This window comes from Peromyscus eremicus, chromosome 14 (genome assembly GCF_949786415.1).
Source record: "Peromyscus eremicus chromosome 14, PerEre_H2_v1, whole genome shotgun sequence".
In the NCBI taxonomy this organism is placed as follows: Eukaryota; Metazoa; Chordata; class Mammalia; order Rodentia; family Cricetidae; genus Peromyscus; species Peromyscus eremicus.
Genome location: NC_081430.1, coordinates 48,871,464 through 48,894,700, shown reverse-complemented (window position 1 = coordinate 48,894,700; position 23,237 = coordinate 48,871,464). Strand labels below are relative to the sequence as shown.

Genomic DNA, 23,237 nt, shown 5'->3' with positions numbered 1-23,237 from the left:
ATGTGGTTGCTGGGAATTGAACTCAGGACCTCTGGAAGAGCAGCCAGTGCTCTTAACCATTGAGCCATCTCTCCAGCCCCCAGATTTCATTCTTAAAATATATAGAGGACAGAGGAAGTAGAAATAGTGGATGAGCATAATGATTCATGTTTATTGTCTGAGCTATTCAAGAGACTAAGGTAGGAGAATTATAATTTTAATGTCTGTTTGTGTTACATAGTAAGAACACTGTCTTAAAATAACAGAAAAGGGCTGGAGAGATGGCTCAGAGGGTAAGAGCACTGACTGCTCTTTCAGAGGTCCTGAGTTCAATTCCCAGCAACCACATGGTGGCTCACAGCCATCTGTAATGAGATCTGGTGCCCTCTTCTGGCCTGCAGACATACAGAACATTGTATACATAATAAATAAATAAATCTTTAAAAAAAAAAACAGAAAAACAAAGGACAGGAAAATAGAAGAAAATTGAGGCTTCTGACGGTGATATGTAAACCGATCTCTGTTTCATGTGTTTTAAGTTTTGCTTGTGTAGTTACTTATTCTTTTTTTTTTTTTTTTTTGGTTTTTCGAGACAGGGTTTCTCTGTGTAGCTTTGCGCCTTTCCTGGGACTCACTTGGTAGTCCAGGCTGGCCTCGAACTCACAGAGATCCGCCTGGCTCTGCCTCCCGAGTGCTGGGATTAAAGGCGTGCGCCACCACCGCCCGGCTAGTTACTTATTCTTGATGTGAACTCTTTCACGAAAAAAAACATTGTCTTGACGTTGGTCATATTGTATCGAGAGCCTTATTTGCTTATTTAATAGTATAATGTAAGACACACAGTATATGTGATATTATTAATCCCAGGTTATCTGAGGATTTCAGAGACTCCAAACAAAATAATGGGATAGAAATGTCTATTAACCTGCTTGAGATCAGTACATGTTATTTTTATTGAAATACCATCGTACTATGTAAATATGTACATTATCAAAAATATTTTTAGTTAGAAATGGAAATGGTTTGCTTGTTGTCCATTATATACATGTACCACATTAACATGGTTCCATAAATATTTACAGTTAGTGTAATTTTATAGTATCTGGCTTCACACTGCTGTTTTTGCTGCCTTGTGCTCTCTTGTTAGGTTGGGAGGGTTTTTTTTGGGAGGGGGGGTGGGTTCAGACAAGGTTTCTCTGTGTAGTCCTGGCTGTCCTAGAAACTCATTCTATAGACCGGGTTGGCCTCCTACCATCACCTCCTGAGCGCTGGGATTAAAGGTGTGTACTACCACACCCAGCCAAATTGTTAGATTTTTATTGCTTCTCAGTCTTCACTCTTTATATTATCCTATCTGTCTTGTAAAAACAAACAAACCAAAAGTATATTTGGCTGGGAAGTACAGTTCTATCTATACTTGCGTAGCATGTTTGAGACTTGGACTGACCTTTACTGCCACCAAAAATAAAACACCCAAAACAGTAAGCATGTTTCTTAAGCTACAAGTTATTATATTTACAGTTTTTTTGTTCATTGTTTTGTTTGTGTATGTGAAATAGCTGTATGTGCCAAAGTGGGCATGTAGAAGTCAGCGGATAGCCTTTGGGATTGGTTCTCTTCCACAGTGGGTTCCTGGACCAAAGGCAAGTCATCAGGCCCTTGGAGAGAACAAATTTACCTGCTGAGCCATCATTGGCTAGCCCTAAGTTACATTTCTTAACAATTTGTGCCGGGCGGTGGTGGCGCACGCTTTTAATCCCAGCACTCGGGAGGCAGAGCCAGGTGGATCTCCGTGAGTTTGAGGCCAGCCTGGGCTACCAAGTGAGTTCCAGGAAAGGCGCAAAGCTACACAGAGAAACCCTGTCTCAAAAAAAAAAAAAATTTGTTCCTTAACTGAAGGTATACATCCAACTGGCTGAGAAAATAAGCATATGTATGTAAAGGAAATCTAATTTTTCTGTTTTGTAATAACAGGGTTTTTTTTTTCCTGTTTTATAGGTTCTCTTCTTCTAGAGTCCAAAATAAATCCTAACACTGCATACCAGAAGCAACAGGTAAAAAAAGAAGTGAAGCTGTTGTGTATTATGCATTATCTATTTATTTTGGTGATTAAGTAAGTTTACCATTGGATTCCTTACAATAAGAAAATCAGAACAGATTGTAACATTTTGCCAGTCTGATTGCTAAAAAAACATTTTATTACATTGTGTTTGTTTGTGACCTGTGGAGGTCAGAGAACAACTTGAGGGAGTTGATTCTCTCCACAGTGTGGATTCTGGGCCTCAGACTTGGGTTGTCAAGCTTGATGGCAGCCATCTTTACATCCTGAGCCATTTTGCATGCCCAGTCTAATTTCTAAAACATGGTTTCTGCCAGTCTGTATATGGATAAAAGGTGTTTTTTGTTTTGTTTATGTGTATGAGGATTTTACCTATATGTATGTCTGTGCACCACATGCATGACTTGGTGCTAATGAAAGAATTCCATGCCTCTCGCAGGCTGACAAGCATGTACTCACTCAACTATACTGTCAGCCACTATTTTGTGTGTGTATATGTATGTGTGTGTGTATTTGCATTTGCATGTTGCATGTGTACAGGTACCTGTAGAGCCAGAAGATAGTGTTGGATCCCTTGGAGTTACGGGTGTTTGTGAGATGCCTGACAGCACTGCTGGGATCTAAACTGGATTCCTCAGGAGTCAGTTTGCTTTTTCTGCCTTGAGTTCTGGGGGCATTGTCAGGCTTGCAAATTAAGCGCTTTTACCCATTTACCCTATCTCCTCAGTTCTCAGCCACAATTTTAAATCAAAAATTAAAAAAGCTATCTTAAGTTGAGTTTATATTCCAGATATTCTAGCAACACGTGGCTCTCTAAAATTAAAGTAGCAGTTTCTTTGTTTTTACCTGAAGGAAAAAGTAACCATTGCTGTAATAATCTAGTACTAACACAGCCAAATGGTTGAAGTTCCTTTTGTGCTTCTGCAGATAGAATGTTAGAATGTCCTCTAAAACAGCATTTTATAGATGGGAGTCTGATTTCTTATATAGCCTCAGTGTAGGGTCTTAGAGTGCTGATCTGAATCTGTACTCTTCCTTCTAGCATGTAAATAAAAATACCTAAACTTAAATTCTTCATATAGTATAAACTGTTATTACCATTTTGCATACACAAATAAAATGTGCTCCACAAAGCTCTTGAAATAAAGAAATTGCTTTATTGCCCTGAAGGTACAAGTATGAAAAAAATTATATTATCATTGAGTATTAAAGCAAAATTAGACAGACGTTAGTATTGGTAGGGCTGGGTGTGGTAGCACGTGCCTATGATTCCAGCATTTTTGGGGGTCGGGCGAGATAAGAGGATCAGAAGCCTTAGCTATAAAGTTTAGGGCCTTGACAAAGAAAAACAAAACAGACAGACAAAACTACTGTGGGGCATAGAATAAATATGCTGGTGGTACATACCTGTAACACAGTACTCAGGAGGCTGAGGCAGGCAAGCCTGGGTAGGTAAGATCCTGTTTCAAACATAAACAACATGAATTCTTACATTGAAAAGTGTTGGAAAGGGTAAGTAGGTGCTTTAGAGAGTTGAAAGGTAGCAACCACTGAAGGAAATACACCCATTAGCCCCAATCCCACCTTTAGACTGGAAACTTGCAGAAATGTACCTGAGCAGGAGGATCTGGGGACATAAGGACTGTGGGCCTAGTGAGACTTGCAAATGTCTACCTCCAGCAGGTTGGGGCAACTGCATGCAGGAGGCAGATTTTACCAAGCTCAAGTACTCACTTGTTTCCAGTCCTTCCAGATCTAAGCCTTGAGGGCTTCTAAGGTTTAGGGGAGCTCCATGGATCCCTGGGAAGATCTCAGCCTCTGGGTAGAGGCTGGCCAAGAATATAGGACTTCTGAGTCCAGGCTTTAGCTAATAAGAGCCAGGCACTCTCCTTGGTGCTGCATGAGAGACACAGGAGAGGCTGGGCTCCTGAAGAAGACTTCCCAGGGGCTAGGTAGAGGGAGCCTACTACTCAAGCCTTTCTATATGGAAATGTATCTGGTAGACTCTTGCTCCAAGGGCAAGACAGGTCCAAGATCTCCAGCTTAGCTCTAGAAACTGGTCAGTGCTCCTTGCTGGTGCTCTGACAGAGTTACCACTTAGTATCCTTAAGAATCCACATTGAGTGTTCCTCCTTTATGTTGAGCCTAGCAGCTAGAGCCACTCACGCTAGCTTCAAACTCAAGGCAGTCATCCTACCTCAGCCCCCTAAATGTTGGATTAGAGGCATGGTTCATTCATCCCTGATTTAGCCAATAATTTCAGAGGCTAAATAAGCCACAGGTAAAGAACAGCTGTTGCCAGCTGAGGGGAGAGATGGATTTTGTTTGTTAATCCATTATTTAAACTTCTTTGTTAGACATTTTAATGAGACTATAAAATACAGTGGTGGCTGGAAAGAAGGCTCAGCAGTTAAGAGCAGTGGCTGCTCTTCCAAAGGACCTGAGTTTGATTCCCAGCATTTATATGGCAACTCATAACCATCTGTACCTCCAGCTCCAATGGATTCAGTGCCCTCTTCTGACCTCCATAGCTGTTGAACACATGTGCAGAGACATACATGCAGAGAAAAAAATACACATAAACCTTTTTTAAAAAATGTAATGTGTGAAGATGGTCTTGGTACAATGACTTGTATTTTCTTTTTAGAATATAGGTATTATGTATGCATTTTACATTGTTTTTCATATATTGACCAAACTTCTATTTTTAAAATATTATTTCACTTGTGTAGATTTGGCCAGAATGAAGTGTAACAAAGTACTGATAATTACCAGGAGCAGCATTGGAAATGTAAAAAATGATGTTCTCAATTCCTGTTGCCTTGTTGCTCTGTTCATTTGCTATATAACTTAATGAGTTTGTGATAACAAATATAGTCATTCAGACTTTTTTTTTTTTTTTAACCCAAAGGACACTCTGATTGTATGGTCTGAAGCAGAAAATTATGACTTGGCTCTTAGCTTTCAAGAAAAAGCTGGATGCGATGAAATTTGGGAGAAAATCTGTCAGGTAATTTTAAGAATAGAGAAACAACACGCTCTTTAATAATAATGGGTTTCATAATGATATTTAAATACAAATAACATTGTTATGCATTGTTCATACACCCATTACTGTCCCTTGTCTTTTCCCCTGGTCCCCATTTTCTTCAAGTAGTCCTGCTTTTGTCACGTTTGAAGTCTAGAGTCTGTCTATGAAAGAAAACATGTAGTTTATCTTTCTTCTTTTCTATTACCTAACTTTTGTTTCCCCCTTAAGATCTCCTTCTTCCAGGATACGCTTATCCAAACTATAGCAGCTCCTGTGCTGAGGATAAACTGGGGCAAAATGTAGTTACCCAGTTGAGAGACTCGGGGCACTGAGAGACAAGCTAAGCTCAGTGGATCCTGGGGGCAGGGATAGCACAGTCTGCAGATGATCTGACATGGGGCAGAAGACAAGGAGAGAGCCAAGGGCGACTCGTGACTCAGGTTTTGACCTGAGCAAAAGGGAAGGATGGAGTCGTCACCTGAGCTGCAAACAGTTACAAGAAGAGCAGTCTGGCTTGGCATGATGGCGCACGCCTTTAATCCCAGCACTCTGGGAGGCAGAGGCAAGCACATACATCTCTGAGTCAAGGACAGCCAAGGCTATACAGAGAAACTCTGTCCTTTTTTGGGGGAGGCGGGGGGGGGGGGGGTGTGAATGCTGGAAGATCAGAGAAGCAGAACAAGCCACAGCCACCTCACCTTGCCAATTCCTCAGCTGATCCTGTTTTCTTAGACTGGATGCCTCTCAGCTGAATTGTGCTGCTCAAAAACCTAAAAGCTTAACCAGCCTAGTTCCTGGTTTTCATACCTTATATACCTTTCTGCTTTCTGACATCACTTCCTGGGATTAAAGGCATGAGTCACCATACCTGGCTGTTTCTAGTGTGGCTTTAAAGTCATGGAAAACGACGCCTACATTCCCAAGATGTGGGATAGGAGGTTTTTGGTTTTTTAATGAGTTATGGATATTGTCATTGTTTATGATGGTTGGATACAAGTTGTTAATTGTTAGTGGTCAGGAAAAAAGCTGAACAAGGAGATTAGATTCAGAGTTTTTGTTTGAAAAAAAAAGAAAAAAAATATAGATATGAGGTAGATCATTGAATCTACTCTAAGATAAAGAAATAATAGGATAAATGGGTAGATCAGTGAATCTACTCTAAAAAGAAAAAGAGGAAAATATAAAAATGACAAAAGGTAGATTATTGAATCTATTATGAAAAAAAATGTGGATATGATAAGGTAAAAAGGTCAAATATTAAATCTACTTTCAAAAAGGAACTACTTGTTTTACATAGGATAAGTAATGAAATTTTTTGTCTGAGTTTATCAAATATTACTGGACTGGACATTGTTAATATATATAATGAAGTTTTTTGTCTGAATCTGTCAAATGTTAATGGACTAGACATTTTTAGAAAAGAAACTAAAGAGGTGTAAGTATATAAATTTGAAAGATATTATAAAATAGTTATGTTAGTAATACAAGTTAGGATAGAAAGTGAATCAGGTACATTTTGGACTTACCAAAATAGGATAGATAATGGAATTATTTTCTCTGAATTTGTCAAATGAAACTCTGTCTTGAAAAAACAAAACAAAACAAAAAAAAACCCTTCACCCCATAAAGACCCTATTCTACTTTCATGTCCTGCTTAAATCTAAATTCTCTGCATAAGAAGAAGCATACTTCTGTCTGGCCTTGTTCTATTTAACATAATGATAACTAGTTCCATCCATCTTCCTGCAAATGACATTTCATTCTTTACAACTGAGTAAAACTCCATTGTGTATATATACCATTTTTGCTTTGTCTGTCCACTTGTTGATGGTGTGCTTCTGGGCTGGTTCCTTATCTTGGCTATTTTAAATAGTGTAGTAAACATGGACATGCAAGTATCTGGAGTATATTGGCTTAAATTCCTTCAAATGTTTATTCAGGAGTGTTAAAACTCCCATCATGTGGTAGTTCCAATTTTATTTATTTATTTTTTTTAAAGAACCTCTGTACTTCCTTAAAAAAGCAAAACAGAAAAAGAACCTCTGTACTAATTTCCATAGTGACTGTATTAGTTATGTTCCCACCAGCAATGTTTTCTGTACATCTTTGCCATCATGTGCTGTCATTTGTTTTCTTCATGGTGGCCATTCTGATTGAGACAAGATAAAATATTGTAATTTTGGTTTGTGTTTTCTTGGTTAAGGGTGTTTAACATTTTTATTAGTTTATTTAACTCACAAATAAAATTGTGCATAGTTATGGTACACAGTGTAGTGTGTACACTATGTCATGGCTAAATTCAACCAATTAACCTGTATTTTCTCACCATTTTTGTAGGGAGAATACTCTTACAACTTTTATAACACATTGTTATCAACTACAGTCATCATTTCCTCACTAGACCTCAAGACATGAAAGAGTCCATTCCTCTTGTCCACCTGCAGCTTTGTATCTTCAAATCAACAACATTCCCCCATTCCTAAACAACTCACACCTAGCTCCTGATAGCCTTAATTCTACTCCGTGTCCAAGCCTCATCTTTTCTGGGTTCTCCATATAAAGGAGATCCTGTGGTATTTGTTTTCCTGTGCTTGGCTTGTTTTATTTAGCTTGACTTTCTCTGGATTCACCCATGTTATTGCAAATGGCATAGTTTCCTTCTTTTAACACTCAGTTGTAGAGCATGTTTAACTTTATTTTTTTTTCCATTTATTGACTATGTTTTTTTGTGAACTATCTGTCTTGTTCAGTTAATTTGTACATTTATTGATTGATTTTGAGGAGTGAAAGCTAGACTTCTGTTTTTCACCCTGTACAAAGTTCAGTTCCAGTTGGATCAAAGACCTTAAGACCTGAAACTACCAAAGGGAAAATGTGTTAGAGATACAGTGTAAACAAGGTCATTCTGAGACTTCCAATTTAAAAATGTTTGAACAGCAAAGGAAGCAGTCAGAATGGAGAGACAGTCTGTCTTATAAGGATGAGGAGTTAATGTTGAGCATTTGGGTTTTTTAATGCTTTCAACTAATGCCTAAAATTTTAAATAAAATTCAGATAGATTTCTTAAATTCTCTACTGTCAGTGAAAAGCTCAAACTAAAGGATTTTGTAAAGCCAGGAATGGTGCAGTCTTCTGTAATTCCAGCACTTAGGAGGTGAGGTAAGAGGATCATAAGTTCAAGGCCAATGTAGACCTATCTCAAAAAAGTTGTTTTGTTTTGTTTTTAATTAAAAAAAAAAGTTAAGCGGGGCAGTGGAAAGAAAAGGACTGACTTTGGAATGGCTTCTCTCTGTTGAGTTTTTGTTTTCTGTCCAGCAGTTGTTTTCCTAGCATATGGCTATTGCCTGTAGAGTTTTTTCATAGAAAAAGGTGAGGTCTGTGTGTTGATGTATGTAAAAAAGCATCCACTAACAACCCCCTGGGTATCTTGTTGTCCTTTGTTTTTCTGGTTGAATGCTCTCACCCTGAGATAGGGTCTTCTATTGGGCTAATATTTAAAGTAAGTCTGGGCTCAGTTTGTATCTATCCTGCTTGGCTCTCCTTTAATATTGTCTCATCTTTACTATGCCTTTCATTAGTCTATTTAAAACAGGGTGCCATGTAGCCCAGGCCGGACCTGAGCTTGCCTATGTAGCTGAGGATGTTTTCAGATTAGTGATCCAAAAAGTGGATACCTTCCTCCACCTCCTGAGTGTTGGAAAGACAGTTGTAAACTACCTACCATACCTGATTTTTACTATGTGTTAGGAATTGAACTCAGGGACTCATATATGCTAAGCAAGTACTCTTCCATCTGTGTTACATTCTGAGCCTATTCCCTAGTCTTCATTATGTTGTTGTGTTTTTAAGACTTATTTTTATTTATGTATATGTTTCTGTGTCTGTGAGTATATGTGAATATGCTAGTGTCAGGCCAAAAGAGAGGGTATTGGATCCCTTTGGAACTGGAGTTACAGGCATTTGTGAGCTCTCAAACCTGGATGCTTGGATCTGAACCAGGGCCCTTATGATAGAGCAGCAAGCACAGGAAACTGCTGAGCCATCTCTCCAGCTTACTGTTTTTTGTCTTGGTTTTTGTTTGTTTGTTATTGAGACAGGTAATAACCCAGCTAGACTTTGAACTTGCTAGGCAGGTACTTCTGACCTTAATCCTGAGTGCTGGGATTAGAAGCATGCACCACCATATCCAGCTTCCCTAGTCTTTGATGCCATGTTTTTTTTTTTTAACCTATGTTCATTTGTGACACAGATAATGCATGTCTGCTTTCTCTACAAGAACTTACCTAGGTGTTCATTTTTCTTAGTTTTCCTATCCAACTTCATATCATTTCTTGCTGGACATGGTGGCTCACACCTGTAATCCCAGCACTTGGTGGCCTAGGCAAGACAATTGATAGGAATTCCAGGCTTCACTACATAGTCTGGCATACAAAGTAAGACCCTACCTTAAATATGTATATGTGTGTGTGTGTGTGTGTGTACATCAGTTACTATTTTGTGGGTTCTGAACTTAAAACTTAGTTTTCTGTATCCTGGTTCACTCTAAGTCATTGCATTTTTGTTTCAGAGCTCTTAAGCCTTTCACCATTTTTGATATAAAAACAGCTAAAAATGCTCCCATTTTTAAGTATCCTTGCTAGCAGTTACTAGATCTGAACTCAAGATACATTTTTATCTTTAATTTGGTTTATGATCTGAAAGCTTTAAGAAAACTTGTATAATGAAAAACACAGAACCAACTTAAGACTATTCCTGATAGAAATTGATTATGTGTAGCATTCATTCAGTAGTGCAGCTCACTGGCTTAAAGTCAAGATCATGTCACCTTATAGTATATTTCAAGACTTCAACCACCAACCTTGCAAAATCTGTCAGTTTTAGTTTCAGTCTGTGTGTCTGTTTTATCCTCATGCCACTACCACCACCACCAGGGTCTGTGTCCTGCAAAACAGGCTTGTGGTATCTTCAGCAGTAGGGTCTTAATGACTAGTTTTCTTGTTTGTTTGGTTTTGGTTTTTAGTTTTTTGAAACAAGAGTTTCTCTGTGTAACAGCTCTGGCTGCCCTGGATCTCCTATAGACCAGGCTGGCCTCGAATTCACAGAGCTCTTTCTGCTTCTCCTCTTAAGTGCTGGGATTAAAGGTGTGCACCAACACCATCCAGCTTTAGTTTTTAAGTCAGTTTTTTTTTTTTTTAACTCAGCAGTGACATAAAATTTTGGTTTATTAAAAGCAGAAGGGCTTCTGGAGAATTATGAAGGCTGCAAATTTGTATGTATGAAAAAGAGAAAATGTTTTCATTGCTTGCTTTTAACTTTCAGCAGTTACTCTTGTGGACAGTTTTCCACATAAAGATTTCACTTACTGTATATGTAGCTTTGTTATATAGGTACACTTTGTCCTGATTAACTTTTCTTAATCATAGGACTACTACTGAGCATTTATAACAGACCATTGATCCACTTTGGTTCAAAGCTAGTTTGCCTTTCGTCTTTGGGATTAATTGACATTAGATGTTTTTCCTTTTGGTCTTAGAATTATGTGTATTTGTTATGACCATAGTAGCATTATGATATTTGATAATCGTTTGAATCTTATTAAATATTGAAGAGCTTGGTACTATCCAATATATGACACAGTTCTAGAAATGTTTCTGTGGACTTTCCCTGGTTAGAAAAGATGGCCATGGACAGATGTATTTGGTCCTCTGTGTTGTGGGTCTTGAAGTGACTCTGACAGTCTGTTTAGACTGTCCTAGGAAGTTGCTCCTGACACTTCTATTTCAGAAGTGTTTACCCAGTTCCTCAACTTTTGATTAGTTTGCATAAACATGAAAACATCATTTGGATAGTTACAGCATGGTAGACAGTTGTCTGAAGTTTGATAAGAGTCTTAAAACTTGATATTTGTCATTACAGCTTTTTTTTTTTTCTCCTCCTTCATCTAAGGCTATAGTTGAGATGTACTGTTTGAATTTTGTCAGCTACCACAAAATCTTTTTTTACAGGTTCAAGGAAAGGACCCTTCAGTGGACATCACTCAGGACCTGGTAGATGAATCTGAAGAGGAGCGATTTGATGATATGTCCTCACCGGGTTTAGAATTGCCATCTTGTGAATTAAGTCGACTGGAGGAAATTGCAGAGCTTGTGGCATCATCTTTACCATCCCCCCTTCGCCGTGAGAAACTCGCACTAGCATTGGAAAATGAGGGTTATATTAAAAAGCTTTTAGAGCTTTTTCATGTGTGTGAAGATCTGGAAAATATTGAAGGACTGCACCACTTATATGAGATTATCAAAGGGATCTTCCTTTTGAACCGAACTGCTCTTTTTGAGGTTATGTTCTCTGAGGAATGTATAATGGACGTCATTGGATGCTTGGAATATGACCCAACTTTATCACAACCACGAAAACACAGGGAGTTTTTAACAAAAACAGCCAAGTTTAAAGAAGTGATTCCCATATCAGATCCTGAGCTGAAACAAAAAATTCATCAGACATACAGAGTTCAGTATATACAAGATATGGTTCTCCCTACCCCTTCAGTCTTTGAAGAAAACATGTTATCAACACTTCACTCCTTTATCTTTTTCAATAAAGTAGAAATTGTTGGTATGTTACAGGTAAGTTAGGTCATTCTTCATCCCTTGTCCCCATCCATCCTGCCCACAACTTATAAAAGGTGCCAGCTTGATTGATAACATTTAAAATGCTAATTGCTATAAGCAAAAATAATAATTTTTTAAATCCTTACATTGGAACTTAATCTTGTGATATTATGGTAAATATTTTTATGTTAATTTATATTGCGATAAATAATATTCTTGATACCTGAAGGTTGTATTCTGGGTGGGGATGGCAAGAGTGATGGCACTTGGTTAGCATGCTAGAGGTCTAGACTTAGTCTCAGATCTCACAAATTGCAAAGGGAATGGGTGGTGTCTAAGTAGAACAACTTAAGGGGAATAACACTAATAAAATAATTGATGGAGCTGGAGACAGACTAAGAGCATGTGCTGTTCTTCCAGAGAACTGGCATTTGGTCCTGTTATCCACATCACGTACTTGTACCTACATCTGCATGTGTCCCTTCCAAGAGTATGTTTTTGAAGTAGTTGAGAGTATTGAGTTTAGGTTTTACTTGTTACTTAATAGCTACTATGTGATTTGAACAGCTTGTTATAGGAAACCTTGGATTTCCAATCTGAGGAATCATATTAACACCATAGGATACTATGAAGTGTGAAGATCAAGTGAAACCATACAATAAAGTGTTGAACGTTTGGTAAAATTTAGGAGCTTTAAAAAGGAATGTCTATTAATGGTGGATTTGAATGTGAACTATGCTGCATAGTATTTGACAAAATGTTAGTCTATTAATGCTTGATTTGAATGTGAACTATGCTACATAGTATTTGACAAGATGTTAGTCTGTTCTAACTGAAATAGAATATTTCTGTTTTGTGTGGGTGTGATATCTGTATCTGTGTTTTCAGGTACAGACACCTTTTGTACACATAAAGGCCAGTGGAGGACTCTGGGTGTCCTGTTACTTGCTGCCTTATTCTTTTGAGGCAGAGCTTCTGTCTAGACTTGCTATGTGTCTTTGTTTTTCCCTGTTTCCAACCCCACTCAGTGGATGCTGATGGTGTATATTGGGACCATGCCCAGCTTGTTCTCTAGGTGCTGGGATCTGAACTGTTCTCATGGTTGCACAGTAAGCTCTCTTAAACACTTAGCTTTCCTCCAGCCCCTATGGTATATTTTCCCTACCAACCTTTTACATGTACACATACAAAATTACACACTTTATATTATTGACTGGTTCCTCTGTAATATTATTAAATACTCTTATACTAATCTGGGATGTATGTTGAAATTGGATGCCATTAGTTTAAAAAAAAAGAAAATGTCAGAATCATGTATTATTTATGCCTATTTATACATTTTAGAAGAAATAACCAGCATTATAATTGAGTGTTGTATAGAAAATGTTTCCTAAACACCTACCATAGTGAATATAAAGCTTACTTCATAGGACCATTAAGATGGCTCAGTGTTAGAAGGAGAGAACCAACTTCCAAAAAGTTATTTTCTGACCTTCATATGTATTCTGTGGCACACTGCTCCCCTCATTCCTAATGTGTAGATTAATGTAATTTCTTAAAAACTTACACTGTAGTCTGCATGAATTTACACTTTACCTACCTAAGCAAATAGATTGAAATTATTAACAAAATCTTGTTGAGAAATTATAATGAAGAAAATTCAGTGGGTACCAGGAAGGATCTATATGGCTTGTTACTTACTGATTCTGTGATAGAATCCTTTGAGGCCTTTTCAAAATTAATGTGTTAAATAATTATTTCAAAATAACTTAGTATGTTAAGGAGTATATATGTAATGGGTATCTTCAAATAATAGATAGTTCTTTAAGATCTCTAATTTTAATATTTTAAAAACTTGAATCCTTTTCTATATCTTTGAAGCCTGAAGAATGTTTTGTTTTTGTCCTTACTGGAGAGAAGTTGTAGAACCTTAATTTCTACCTTTAGCTCATGTAAACTGAGCTTGAAAACTCAGGCTCTAACTCTCCACCCTTCTCCCTTTGCCTCCCCATTGCTGTGATTTTAAGCATTGGCCGCTAGGCCAGAGTTGGCTGTGCTTGTGTTTATTAAGTTTCAGTGCAGCACAGCTATATTCATTTACATACTGTCTGACTGCTCTCCTGCAGTAGTAGAATATGGGAAACCACTGGCCTGCAGAGTTTAAACACTTACTTCCTGGCCCTAAAGTGGGGTTAGGAAAAGAGTGTTGTCAAAACACAAAAGTAATCTTTCTGATAGAAGTCTCCAGTTTGTCTTTGTTTTATTTTATTTTATTTTTTTTTTTATGTTCTGAGACAAGGTCGCACTCTGTAGACCAGGCTGGCTTAGAACTCAGAGATCCACCTGCCTCTGCCTTCCTAGTTCTGGGCATTTGGCCCCCCACATTTGGCTGTATGTGTATACGTGTGTGTGTGTGTGTGTGTGTGTGTGTGTGTGTGTGTGTGTGTGTGTATCTTCCAATAGTTTGGGGTTTTTCTCTTTTTTAAAAAATTTTTTGACATCTTTCATCAAGCTAGTTTATAGAATGCTGAAGTTTTGTTTTATACAGTCTTATCAGTAAGATGCCTAAGGCTGTGTGTGTGTGTGTGTGTGTGTGTGTGTGTATCTTCCAATAGTTTGGGGTTTTTCTCTTTTTTAAAAAATTTTTTGACATCTTTCATCAAGCTAGTTTATAGAATGCTGAAGTTTTGTTTTATACAGTCTTATCAGTAAGATGCCTAAATTTGTTATTTATTTCATAGGAAGATGAAAAATTTCTGACAGATTTGTTTGCACAACTAACAGATGAGGCAACAGATGAGGAAAAAAGACAAGAATTGGTAAGAAATTAAATACTAGGAGGGCAAAGAAAACAACCATTTACACTTACTACTTTTCTAATTTGAGATTACCTTTTTAATACTTATTCTTTTTCCTGACTTTAGGTTAACTTTTTAAAAGAATTTTGTGCATTTTCTCAAACGCTACAACCCCAAAACAGAGATGCTTTTTTCAAGACTTTGTCAAACATGGGCATATTACCAGCTTTAGAAGTCATCCTTGTAAGTTTGCTTCTCTCCATTCTGAACTACCCATGTGAACCCAGATCAAAACTGCATGTGGTGTTGGACAATTTTAGTGTTTGCAAACTTTTCCCTTTCCTCCTTCCCAGGTACCCGCTTGTTTTTTCTCACACTCAGTCTCAGTCTCTCTCTCTCCCTCTCTCTCCCTCTCCTTCCTTCCCCCCATACCCCATTCCTTACACACACACACACACACACACACACACACACACACACACACACGGCTGTCCTGGAATTTGCTCTGTAGAGCAGGCTAGCTTCAAACTCACAGAGACCCACCTGCCTCCCGAGTGCTGAGATTAAAGGCATGCACCACCACCACCCAGCTCTTTTTGTTTCTTAATTTTTTTTAAAACAAAAAAAGTTGCCCAGGGCTACACAAAGATTTCCCGTCTTAAAATTATATTGTTGTTGTTGTTAATATTAATAATATTGTTGTTAATAATATATTATTTTTTATATGTATACACACACACACACACAAATATATATAAAATTAATCCCAGCACTAGAGAGACGAGGAGGCCAGCCTAATCTACAGAGTGAGTTCCAGTACAGCCAGAGCTACACAGAGAAACCCTGTTACACACAAAAAAAAAAAAACCCCAAACACACACACACCTACAAAAAAGTTTTTAAATATGTTTTAAGGAGGCTGGGGAGTGGGTCAGCTGGTAAAAATGATAACTGTGTCAAAAGCTGAATGTGGTATCATTTTTATATGTGGAGGGAGGGTGAGAGAGAGACAGAGAGAATTCTGTAATCCTAGAACTCATGGTAAGGTTGGAGTCTGACACAGATATGTCCAGAAACTCACAGGACAGCTAGCCCGGAGTATGCAGCACTGCCGCAGACACAAGGAAGACCTTGCCTCCTTCCTCTAAGATTTGTCCTTTGACATTACTGTGTGTGCTGCCTTCCTTCATAAAGTTGGTTTGTGACTTTAAGTATGGTCACAAGCCACTGAGCATGTGGAGGTCATTGCACTACTTGGGTATCAATCCTTGCCTTCTGTTCTGTTTGATTGAGGGTCTCTTACTTTTTGTTGCTACATACTGCATGTTAGCTAGGTTAGGCGCTTTCATGGATTCTCCTGTCTTCATCTCTCATCTTGCCATAGAAACATTGGGGTAACACATGTGGACACTATCATCCCTGGCTTTGCATGGGTTCCTCTTGGGATTTGAACTCAGGTTTTTAGGCTTTTTTGGTAAGTGCTCTATCCACTGAGCAATCTCCCTAGCCCTTAGATAAATTTTTACAAATCTGACTATTTTATACAGTGTATTGTGATCATGGTCCCCCATCCTTTTTGGTTTTTCGAGACAGGGTTTCTCTGTGTAGCTTTGCGCCTTTCCTGGAACTCGCTCTGTAGCCCAGGCTGGCCTCAGACTCAGATCCACCTGCTTGCTTCTTCCTCCATAGTGCCAGGATTAAATAGGTGCATCACCACTGACCTACTTCTATCCCTCTTATTTTCATGTCTGTCTGTCTCCCTCTCTCCCTCCCTTCTTCCTTTTTAATTAGGGTTGCTTATGTAAGTGAGTGTGAATAAGGAGTTGTTTGCTGGAGCATTGAACAACTTTACAGCGACTATACCACCAGGAAAATAGCTCCCCCCAGCAACCATTTTGATGTTCCTTTTATGTTGCAGTGCTTTGTGACAATTTCTTTTGTCAGGTTTTAGATAATTTCATTGATAAAGTTCCACATTTTTATGATTTTAAGAGAATGGTACTTTTTCTCTGTAGGGTATGGATGATACACAGGTGCGAAGTGCTGCTACTGATATATTCTCATACTTGGTTGAATATAATCCATCCATGGTACGAGAGTTTGTCATGCAGGAGGCACAACAGAATGATGATGTAAGTAAGAAGTTAACAGAGCAAAAAATAACCAGCAAGGTAAATATTATTTACACTAATAGTAAGTATTTATGCATAGGAGCCTATAGCTGGGGTTACGTATTTTTAAGATTTAAACTACTGCTCTTTGGGAAGTGTAGCCAGTGTCAAATGGCTCACATTCTTCCCCTTAATTTGCTCCTGCCTTAGTTTATAAATTTATAGTATTTGATGTCAACTTTTTAAATTATGAAGCTAAACCCTGAAATCAGTTGACCCTTCTGTCTGTAGAACTGGGAATAACTTTCATTGGAAAGCACTTGCACTGCCATAGGTGGTTCTCAGAATAAAGACTAAAGACAAAATATAGCCCCTGACATGTAGTAGGAAGTGTTTCCTTATAACAATAAAAACAAGTTACTATCTTGTACACTTATAGAAGCTGTGCTGGTATTTAATTAGAAATTAGAATAGGCAAATTGACTTTAAAAAAATCTTAGACTGTCTTGGTAGTGTAGATTGAATTTTGTGGTACCCAATGTGTATAGAAGCTCTGAATGTATGTACTCTTCTACTTTGTTTTACTAAAGCAATGGTTCTGTGTTTTTTTTTCTCCTTTCTCCTAAATTTTGGGAAGCCACTTTTTACATAAGAATAGATAAGCTGCCAGGCGGCGGTGGCACAATCCTTTAATCCCAGGCGGATCTCTGTGAGTTCAAGGCCAGCCTAGTCTACAGATCGAGACCCAGGACAGGCACCAAAACTACACAGAGAAACCCTGTCTTGAAAAACAAACAAAAAGAATAGATAAGCTATCTTGAATTCCTTGAGAAGAGGAAATTTATGTCTCCTTTGGGTGAGGGGAATTTGCAGAATTTCAGCTTGCAGTGTTCCTTTTAAAAAAATATACTCCACCAGTTTGAAGTTGAATGCCTAGTAATGTCTTTATTTGTGGTTTGTTTTTAAAATTATCGTGCTAGACTACGTGCAGAAATGTACCATGAATTATTGAATCATAATCACATTTTTCTTCTATGAAATAGTCCTATCTTGAGAACCTGAGTATCTTGAGTAATTAAAACTAAAGGCTGTTCTTATAGGCCCTGTAACCACTGGTGAGCAGACATGCCTGTGCATCTTCACACTCCATGAACATGCATTAGGCCTCTGGATTTCACTTGCCGATCATTTCCATATAGTGTCTGCATTTTCTTTGTCCTTGTCTGTCTTACCACTGCGTACATAGGCAAGCGGAAGGAGTTTGCTCACTGTATCCCTCAGTTTTTATTTATCCTCTGGGCCAAGAACACCAGCCCTAAAAGGTCCTTAGGAAAACCATAATTTTGGTTTTCTTTGACATTTGGAATCCACATAACATACTACTGTTTCGTACACTCTAGTCTCAACTTATTCAATTTATCATTTCCACAAATGGAAAACTGCTAGTATGTCAAACATAAAAGAAAACTAAAAGTAAATGCAATGAAAGCAAAGCAGCTTTATAAATTCTGAGTATTCTTAGTTTGAAGACATGAGTGTGTAAAGTCCACGAGCTTTCTGCAGATAGTAGATGAAGTTATTAGAGAAGCAAAACGTGTTTTAACACCAAGTCTGACCTTTATGTTTTTTTTTTCCCTTTAATCAGACAAGTTTAAAGATAATAGAGAAGTCCAGAGGTAGTGGCACATGCCTTTAATCCCAGCACTTGGGAGGTAAATGCACTTGGGAGGCAGATCTCTGAGTTGGAGAGTGGGGAGCAGCCTGTGAGTTCCAGGGCAGCCAAAGCTACATAATGAGACCCTGTCTTAAAAGAGGAAAAAGAAATAATAGGAAAAGAAACTTAATTTTTGTTGTTGTTGTTGTTGTTTGGTACTATTTAATGTCTGTACCATCCGTTAGGGAAAGAAACATTTCCATCTACCCTGTTAAATAGAATAGTCATTCTAGTTTGTTTGAAGTTAACAAGACAACTAGAGTTAGATGTAATGCTATAATATGTGTCTTAGTAATCTGTATTATGTGTATTTTTATCACCAGGATATTTTGCTCATCAACCTCATTATAGAACATATGATTTGTGATACAGATCCTGAGCTTGGAGGAGCAGTCCAACTTATGGGCCTGCTTCGAACTTTAGTTGACCCAGAGAACATGCTAGCCACTGCCAATGTAAGCCATGGCTATTTCTTCTTTTTTCATACCAGTATGTTTTCTGTTGCTGGTAGGAACCAGTACAGTTTAAGTTCATCTAAGTATTTTTGATTCCTTAGAAAACAGAAAAGACTGAATTTCTGGGTTTCTTCTACAAGCACTGTATGCATGTTCTCACTGCTCCCTTACTAGCAAATACAACAGAAGACAAGCCTAGTAAAGGTAAGATAATACAGGTTCGTAGCTTTCTTGAATTGTCAAACTCAAAAAGCTGGTGTTGAGTACAGTCTAGATTTAAGATTGGGGCTGGAAAGAGAACTGAGCGGTTAAGAGCACTGGCTGCTCTTCCAGAGGACTCACACTGCGGCTCAGTCCCAGGGCATTACCACCCTCTTCTGGCCTCCGTGGGCACTGCACATGCATGGTACATAGAAATATTTGCAGGCAAAACCCCCCCCCAAAAAACCCTAATGCACATAAAGTAAAAAATAAAAGTCTATGAAGGAAGGAACAGAAGCAGGGGCAGCAGGATACACCCTAAGAAGGAAGTAACAATCTTTAATAGATTGAGATTTAACCATGCATTTTCAAGAGATTTTTTAGGTGAAATTTGTTTAAAAGCCCGATAATCACAGTTAACAAATACTTTATTTGTTTTCATGTTGGACTTTGTTTGTGCTATGGGATCCATGCTGGCCTCAAACTTAGAACCTTCCTGTTTCAGCCTCTGCAATACTGGGGTCACAGGTGTGTGCCATGGTACATGACAAACTATTAAAATTTATTCCTTAGAACTTTTGCTTAAGTGTGTGTATTTAAGGGGTAGTTTCAGAGTCGTCCTTGGGGAATTGCCATTGAAGCTCTATCTAGGAATCCATACTTTATTTTCCCTTATAAATTCCGCAATGTAGTATGTTTATTTTAAAGCACACTGTATTAGTAGTATAATCCATGGCATTAGTAGAAACTGTAGTAGTGTTGATGTACTAAATAAATGTTTATTCTTTTTAACTTTTTTTTTTTTTCTTGAGAAAGTTTCTTTACATAGCCCTGACTCACTATGTAGACCAGGCTGGCCTTGAACATACAGACATCCACTGGCCTCTGCCTCCCCAGTGCTAGGATTAAAGGTGTGTTTAGATAAACTCTTGTGTGACCCTAGAAATCAAATTTTGAAATGTCCTTTTGTTTCTTTCTGTATTTCTTTGTATTTGGTAAAATTTGAGGTCTGCTTCCAAATTCACACGTTCAAGCCACCCAGCATTTACTAAGAACTTGTAGAAGGGATTATGCCATATTCTGTGGGGGTTAAGTAATAGGAATGAAAAAAATAAAGTACTTAGGAGAGACTTGCTGACTTTAAAGATTTATCAGAAATGATAGTTGTGTTAGGAGTGCACTGTGGGTAGTGAAGAAAGCAGAGAGCACAGTGAAGGTAGTGGAAGAAGACAGATGACACCAAAGATGAACAGGTCTGTGGTGTCATTTCTTAGACTGTTTATTGTCTGTTCAGCATACATCTGATCATGCTTTGCTTATTCTAGATGATTTTCAAACTGCACAGTTACTGGCACTTGTATTGGAGTTGCTAACATTTTGTGTGGAGCACCATACCTACCACATAAAGAACTATATTATCAACAAGGACATCCTTCGCAGAGTGCTAGTTCTTATGGCCTCCAAGCATGCTTTCTTGGCATTATGTAAGTGCTTCTTAAAGAATTATTTATTATCTTTCTATATTATCCTGTTCGTAGCTTTAAAGCTCATTGCTGAGAACATTACTGACTTGGGGGATGGGGGTTGTCAGGGCACCTAGGATCTTAATACAAGCTCTGCTCCCTGTGATGTAGTTTGGCAGGTGTTCATACAAAGTGGAGTGGCTAGAAGGTATCTGCCAGTTCAAGTAGTAACTACCACAGTTTAACCAGACTACCAGCAGCCTATCTTTTGTATAACTTACAAACTGAAAGATGGTTTAATAAAAGATAAACAATACTACAGAGACTATATGTATCTCACAGAGCCTGAAATATGTACATGTGGATCTTTATAGAGAAAGTTAGGGAACTGTTTCATAGCTACAGATAATTTTCTTTACTTTGTGTGTGTGTGTGTGTGTGTGTGTGTGTGTGTGTGTGTGTTTTGTTTTTATTGTTTTATCTCTTTTATCAATAGTCATTCTGCAGCCCAAACTGGCTTTAAACTTACAGCAATCCTCATGCCTCAGCTGAGTGCAGAGGTTACAGGTGCAAGCTACCATTCATAGCTTTATACATAAAAATTTTTGTTTGTGTGCATGGTGCTAGGAATTGAACCCAATACCTTGACCACTACACTACATCCCTAGCCCAAAAGCGCTACCATTCATAGCTTTATACATAAAAATTTTTGTTTGTGTGCATGGTGCTAGGAATTGAACCCAATACCTTGACCACTACACTATATCCCTAGCCCAAAAGCAATAGGAAAGTTTTAACAAAATTCTTTTTTTTTTTTTGCCGGGCGGTGGTGGCGCACGCCTTTAATCCCAGCACTCGGGAGGCAGAGGCAGGCGGATCTCTGTGAGTTCGAGGCCAGCCTGGTCTCCAAAGCGAGTTCCAGGAAAGGCACAAAGCTCCATAGAGAAACCCTGTCTCGAAAAACCAAAAAAAAAAAAAAAATTTTTTTTTTTAAGATTAGTCTTAGTTATACTTTTTTTTTTAAAGCTGATATTCACAGTGTTAAGACTTCAGTTTATTATAATAAAACATACTTTTAAGTTACAAGTAGATTAATCTGGGCGGTGGTGGTATACACCTTTAATCACAGGCAGACAGCAGGATCTCTGTGAGTTCAAGGCCAGCCTGATCTACAAATCAATTCCAGGACAGCCAGAGCTATTATAGAGACACAGAGAAAACCTGTCTTGGGGTGGGGGGGAGTTATTTATTGGACCTAAGAGATGGCTCAGCAGTTAAGAGCACTGGATACTCTTCCAGAGGTCCTGAGTTCAATTCCCAGCACCCACATGGCGGCTCATAACCATCTGTAATGGGATCTGATGCCCTCTTCTGATGTGCATACATACAGACAGAGTACTCATACAAAAAGTACATAAATAAATCTTATCTTGTAGCCAGACTTCTTAGGTAATGAGTTTGCATATCTAAACTGTAGTTATTGGTCAGTTGACTGACCAAGTTTAGAGATACTGGTGGCTGAGATGCTTACTGCCAAGTAACTTGCCAATTGGCTTTTAAAGGTAAGTTGGGTTTTGTTTTAAGGCTTCATGTTTCTTTTAAGTTCCCGCTTGTCATGTTTCTTTACTTGACACATTTGTGATACATACATGAGTTTGGAATATGTCTTTTTACAACCTGAAGAGAATATTGGATTCATTTACTTTGCACTGAACACTCAGAATACTAAATTTTACTTTAGTCATAGCTTCTGTATTACTAATGAGACTTTTTGAGGACTATAGCAAATAAATCATCTTCCACCAGTGAGCTCGGCACATACAAAGAAGGACTTTAAGGGGTTAGAAAGATGACTCACTGGTTAAGAACACTGGATGGTCTTTCAGAGAACCCGAGTTTGATTCCCAGCACCCATGTGACAATTCATTACTGTCTTTTCTCCAGTTAGAAGGCAATCTGATGCCCTCTTCTGGCCTCCACAGGTATCAGGCACACACATGGTATATAGGCATACATGCAAGCAGAACATAGTACACATAAAAACATTTCTCCATATACTTAACCATAGGAGAGGTGATAATACCAAGGCCAAGTTCTTTTAAGTCACCATAAAGAGTTTTGTATGTATGTGGGGAAAGGAGTTTGGGAAATGAAACAGATAAGTTTAAATAGTTTTATTTCAACAAAGAAAATAGCCAGATGTGGTGACTCAACCTGTAGCTCTGGTATTCCAAAGACAGACCAGATGTATGTCTGTGAATTCAAGGCTAGTAGTAGCTACATAAAGAGAACCTGTCTCCAGGGGAAAAAAAGAAAAGAGATTAAACACAAACTACTGTTATTATATTTCATTGAATCTGAAATGCACATCTTTATATATTTATCCTCTCAAACTAAGGTAAGTCTTACAGTTAATGACATGGCATTTATAATTAGTAGTTTTGTTTTCATAGTTTTTAGGAAAGTCATGTGAAAATCAAAATCCAACTTAATAAGAACTGTACTTAGAGAAATATAGTAATAACAGCTTGTTCTAGGTGAATCAGATTAGGAAGTTTTCACAGAGGTGTTAACTTGATTTGTCTTGTTCATAAGAGAAAGTGACATTGTTAATTGAATGTGCTATTAAGATGGTAAGTATAGGACGGCAGTGTGTTTTGCTATAGATGGGAAACTTGAGTCTAGCTGGAAAATGTCAGGACATGGAAGCTAAAAGAAAAGGCCTAGAAAAAAAGTTTAAGCATTCCCTTTGTCTTTTTTTGCTTGTAGTATTGTAAAAAGAATTTATTGTAATCCAGTAAGAACTGCGTAGAGAATC

General features: G+C 38.0%; 1 protein-coding gene across 4 annotated transcripts in view; it reads left to right on the top strand.

Annotated features, from left to right (window-relative positions):
• Ppp4r3a (protein phosphatase 4 regulatory subunit 3A) overlaps positions 1–23,237 on the top strand; it is a 49,271-nt gene that overhangs the window by 17,068 nt on the left and 8,966 nt on the right. For 2 of the 4 annotated variants that reach the window (XM_059279010.1, XM_059279011.1), the window contains exons 2-10: positions 1,978–2,033; positions 4,950–5,048; positions 11,075–11,692; positions 14,419–14,496; positions 14,602–14,718; positions 16,491–16,607; positions 18,624–18,755; positions 18,857–18,959; positions 20,282–20,440. In XM_059279010.1, coding sequence (XP_059134993.1) covers positions 1,978–2,033; positions 4,950–5,048; positions 11,075–11,692; positions 14,419–14,496; positions 14,602–14,718; positions 16,491–16,607; positions 18,624–18,755; positions 18,857–18,959; positions 20,282–20,440 — 1,479 coding nt within the window. Of the gene's footprint in view, positions 1–1,977; positions 2,034–4,949; positions 5,049–11,074; positions 11,693–14,418; positions 14,497–14,601; positions 14,719–16,490; positions 16,647–18,623; positions 18,756–18,856; positions 18,960–20,281; positions 20,441–23,237 lie in introns of all 4 variants that reach the window. The other 2 variants (XM_059279007.1, XM_059279009.1) reach the window with 1 other exon arrangement.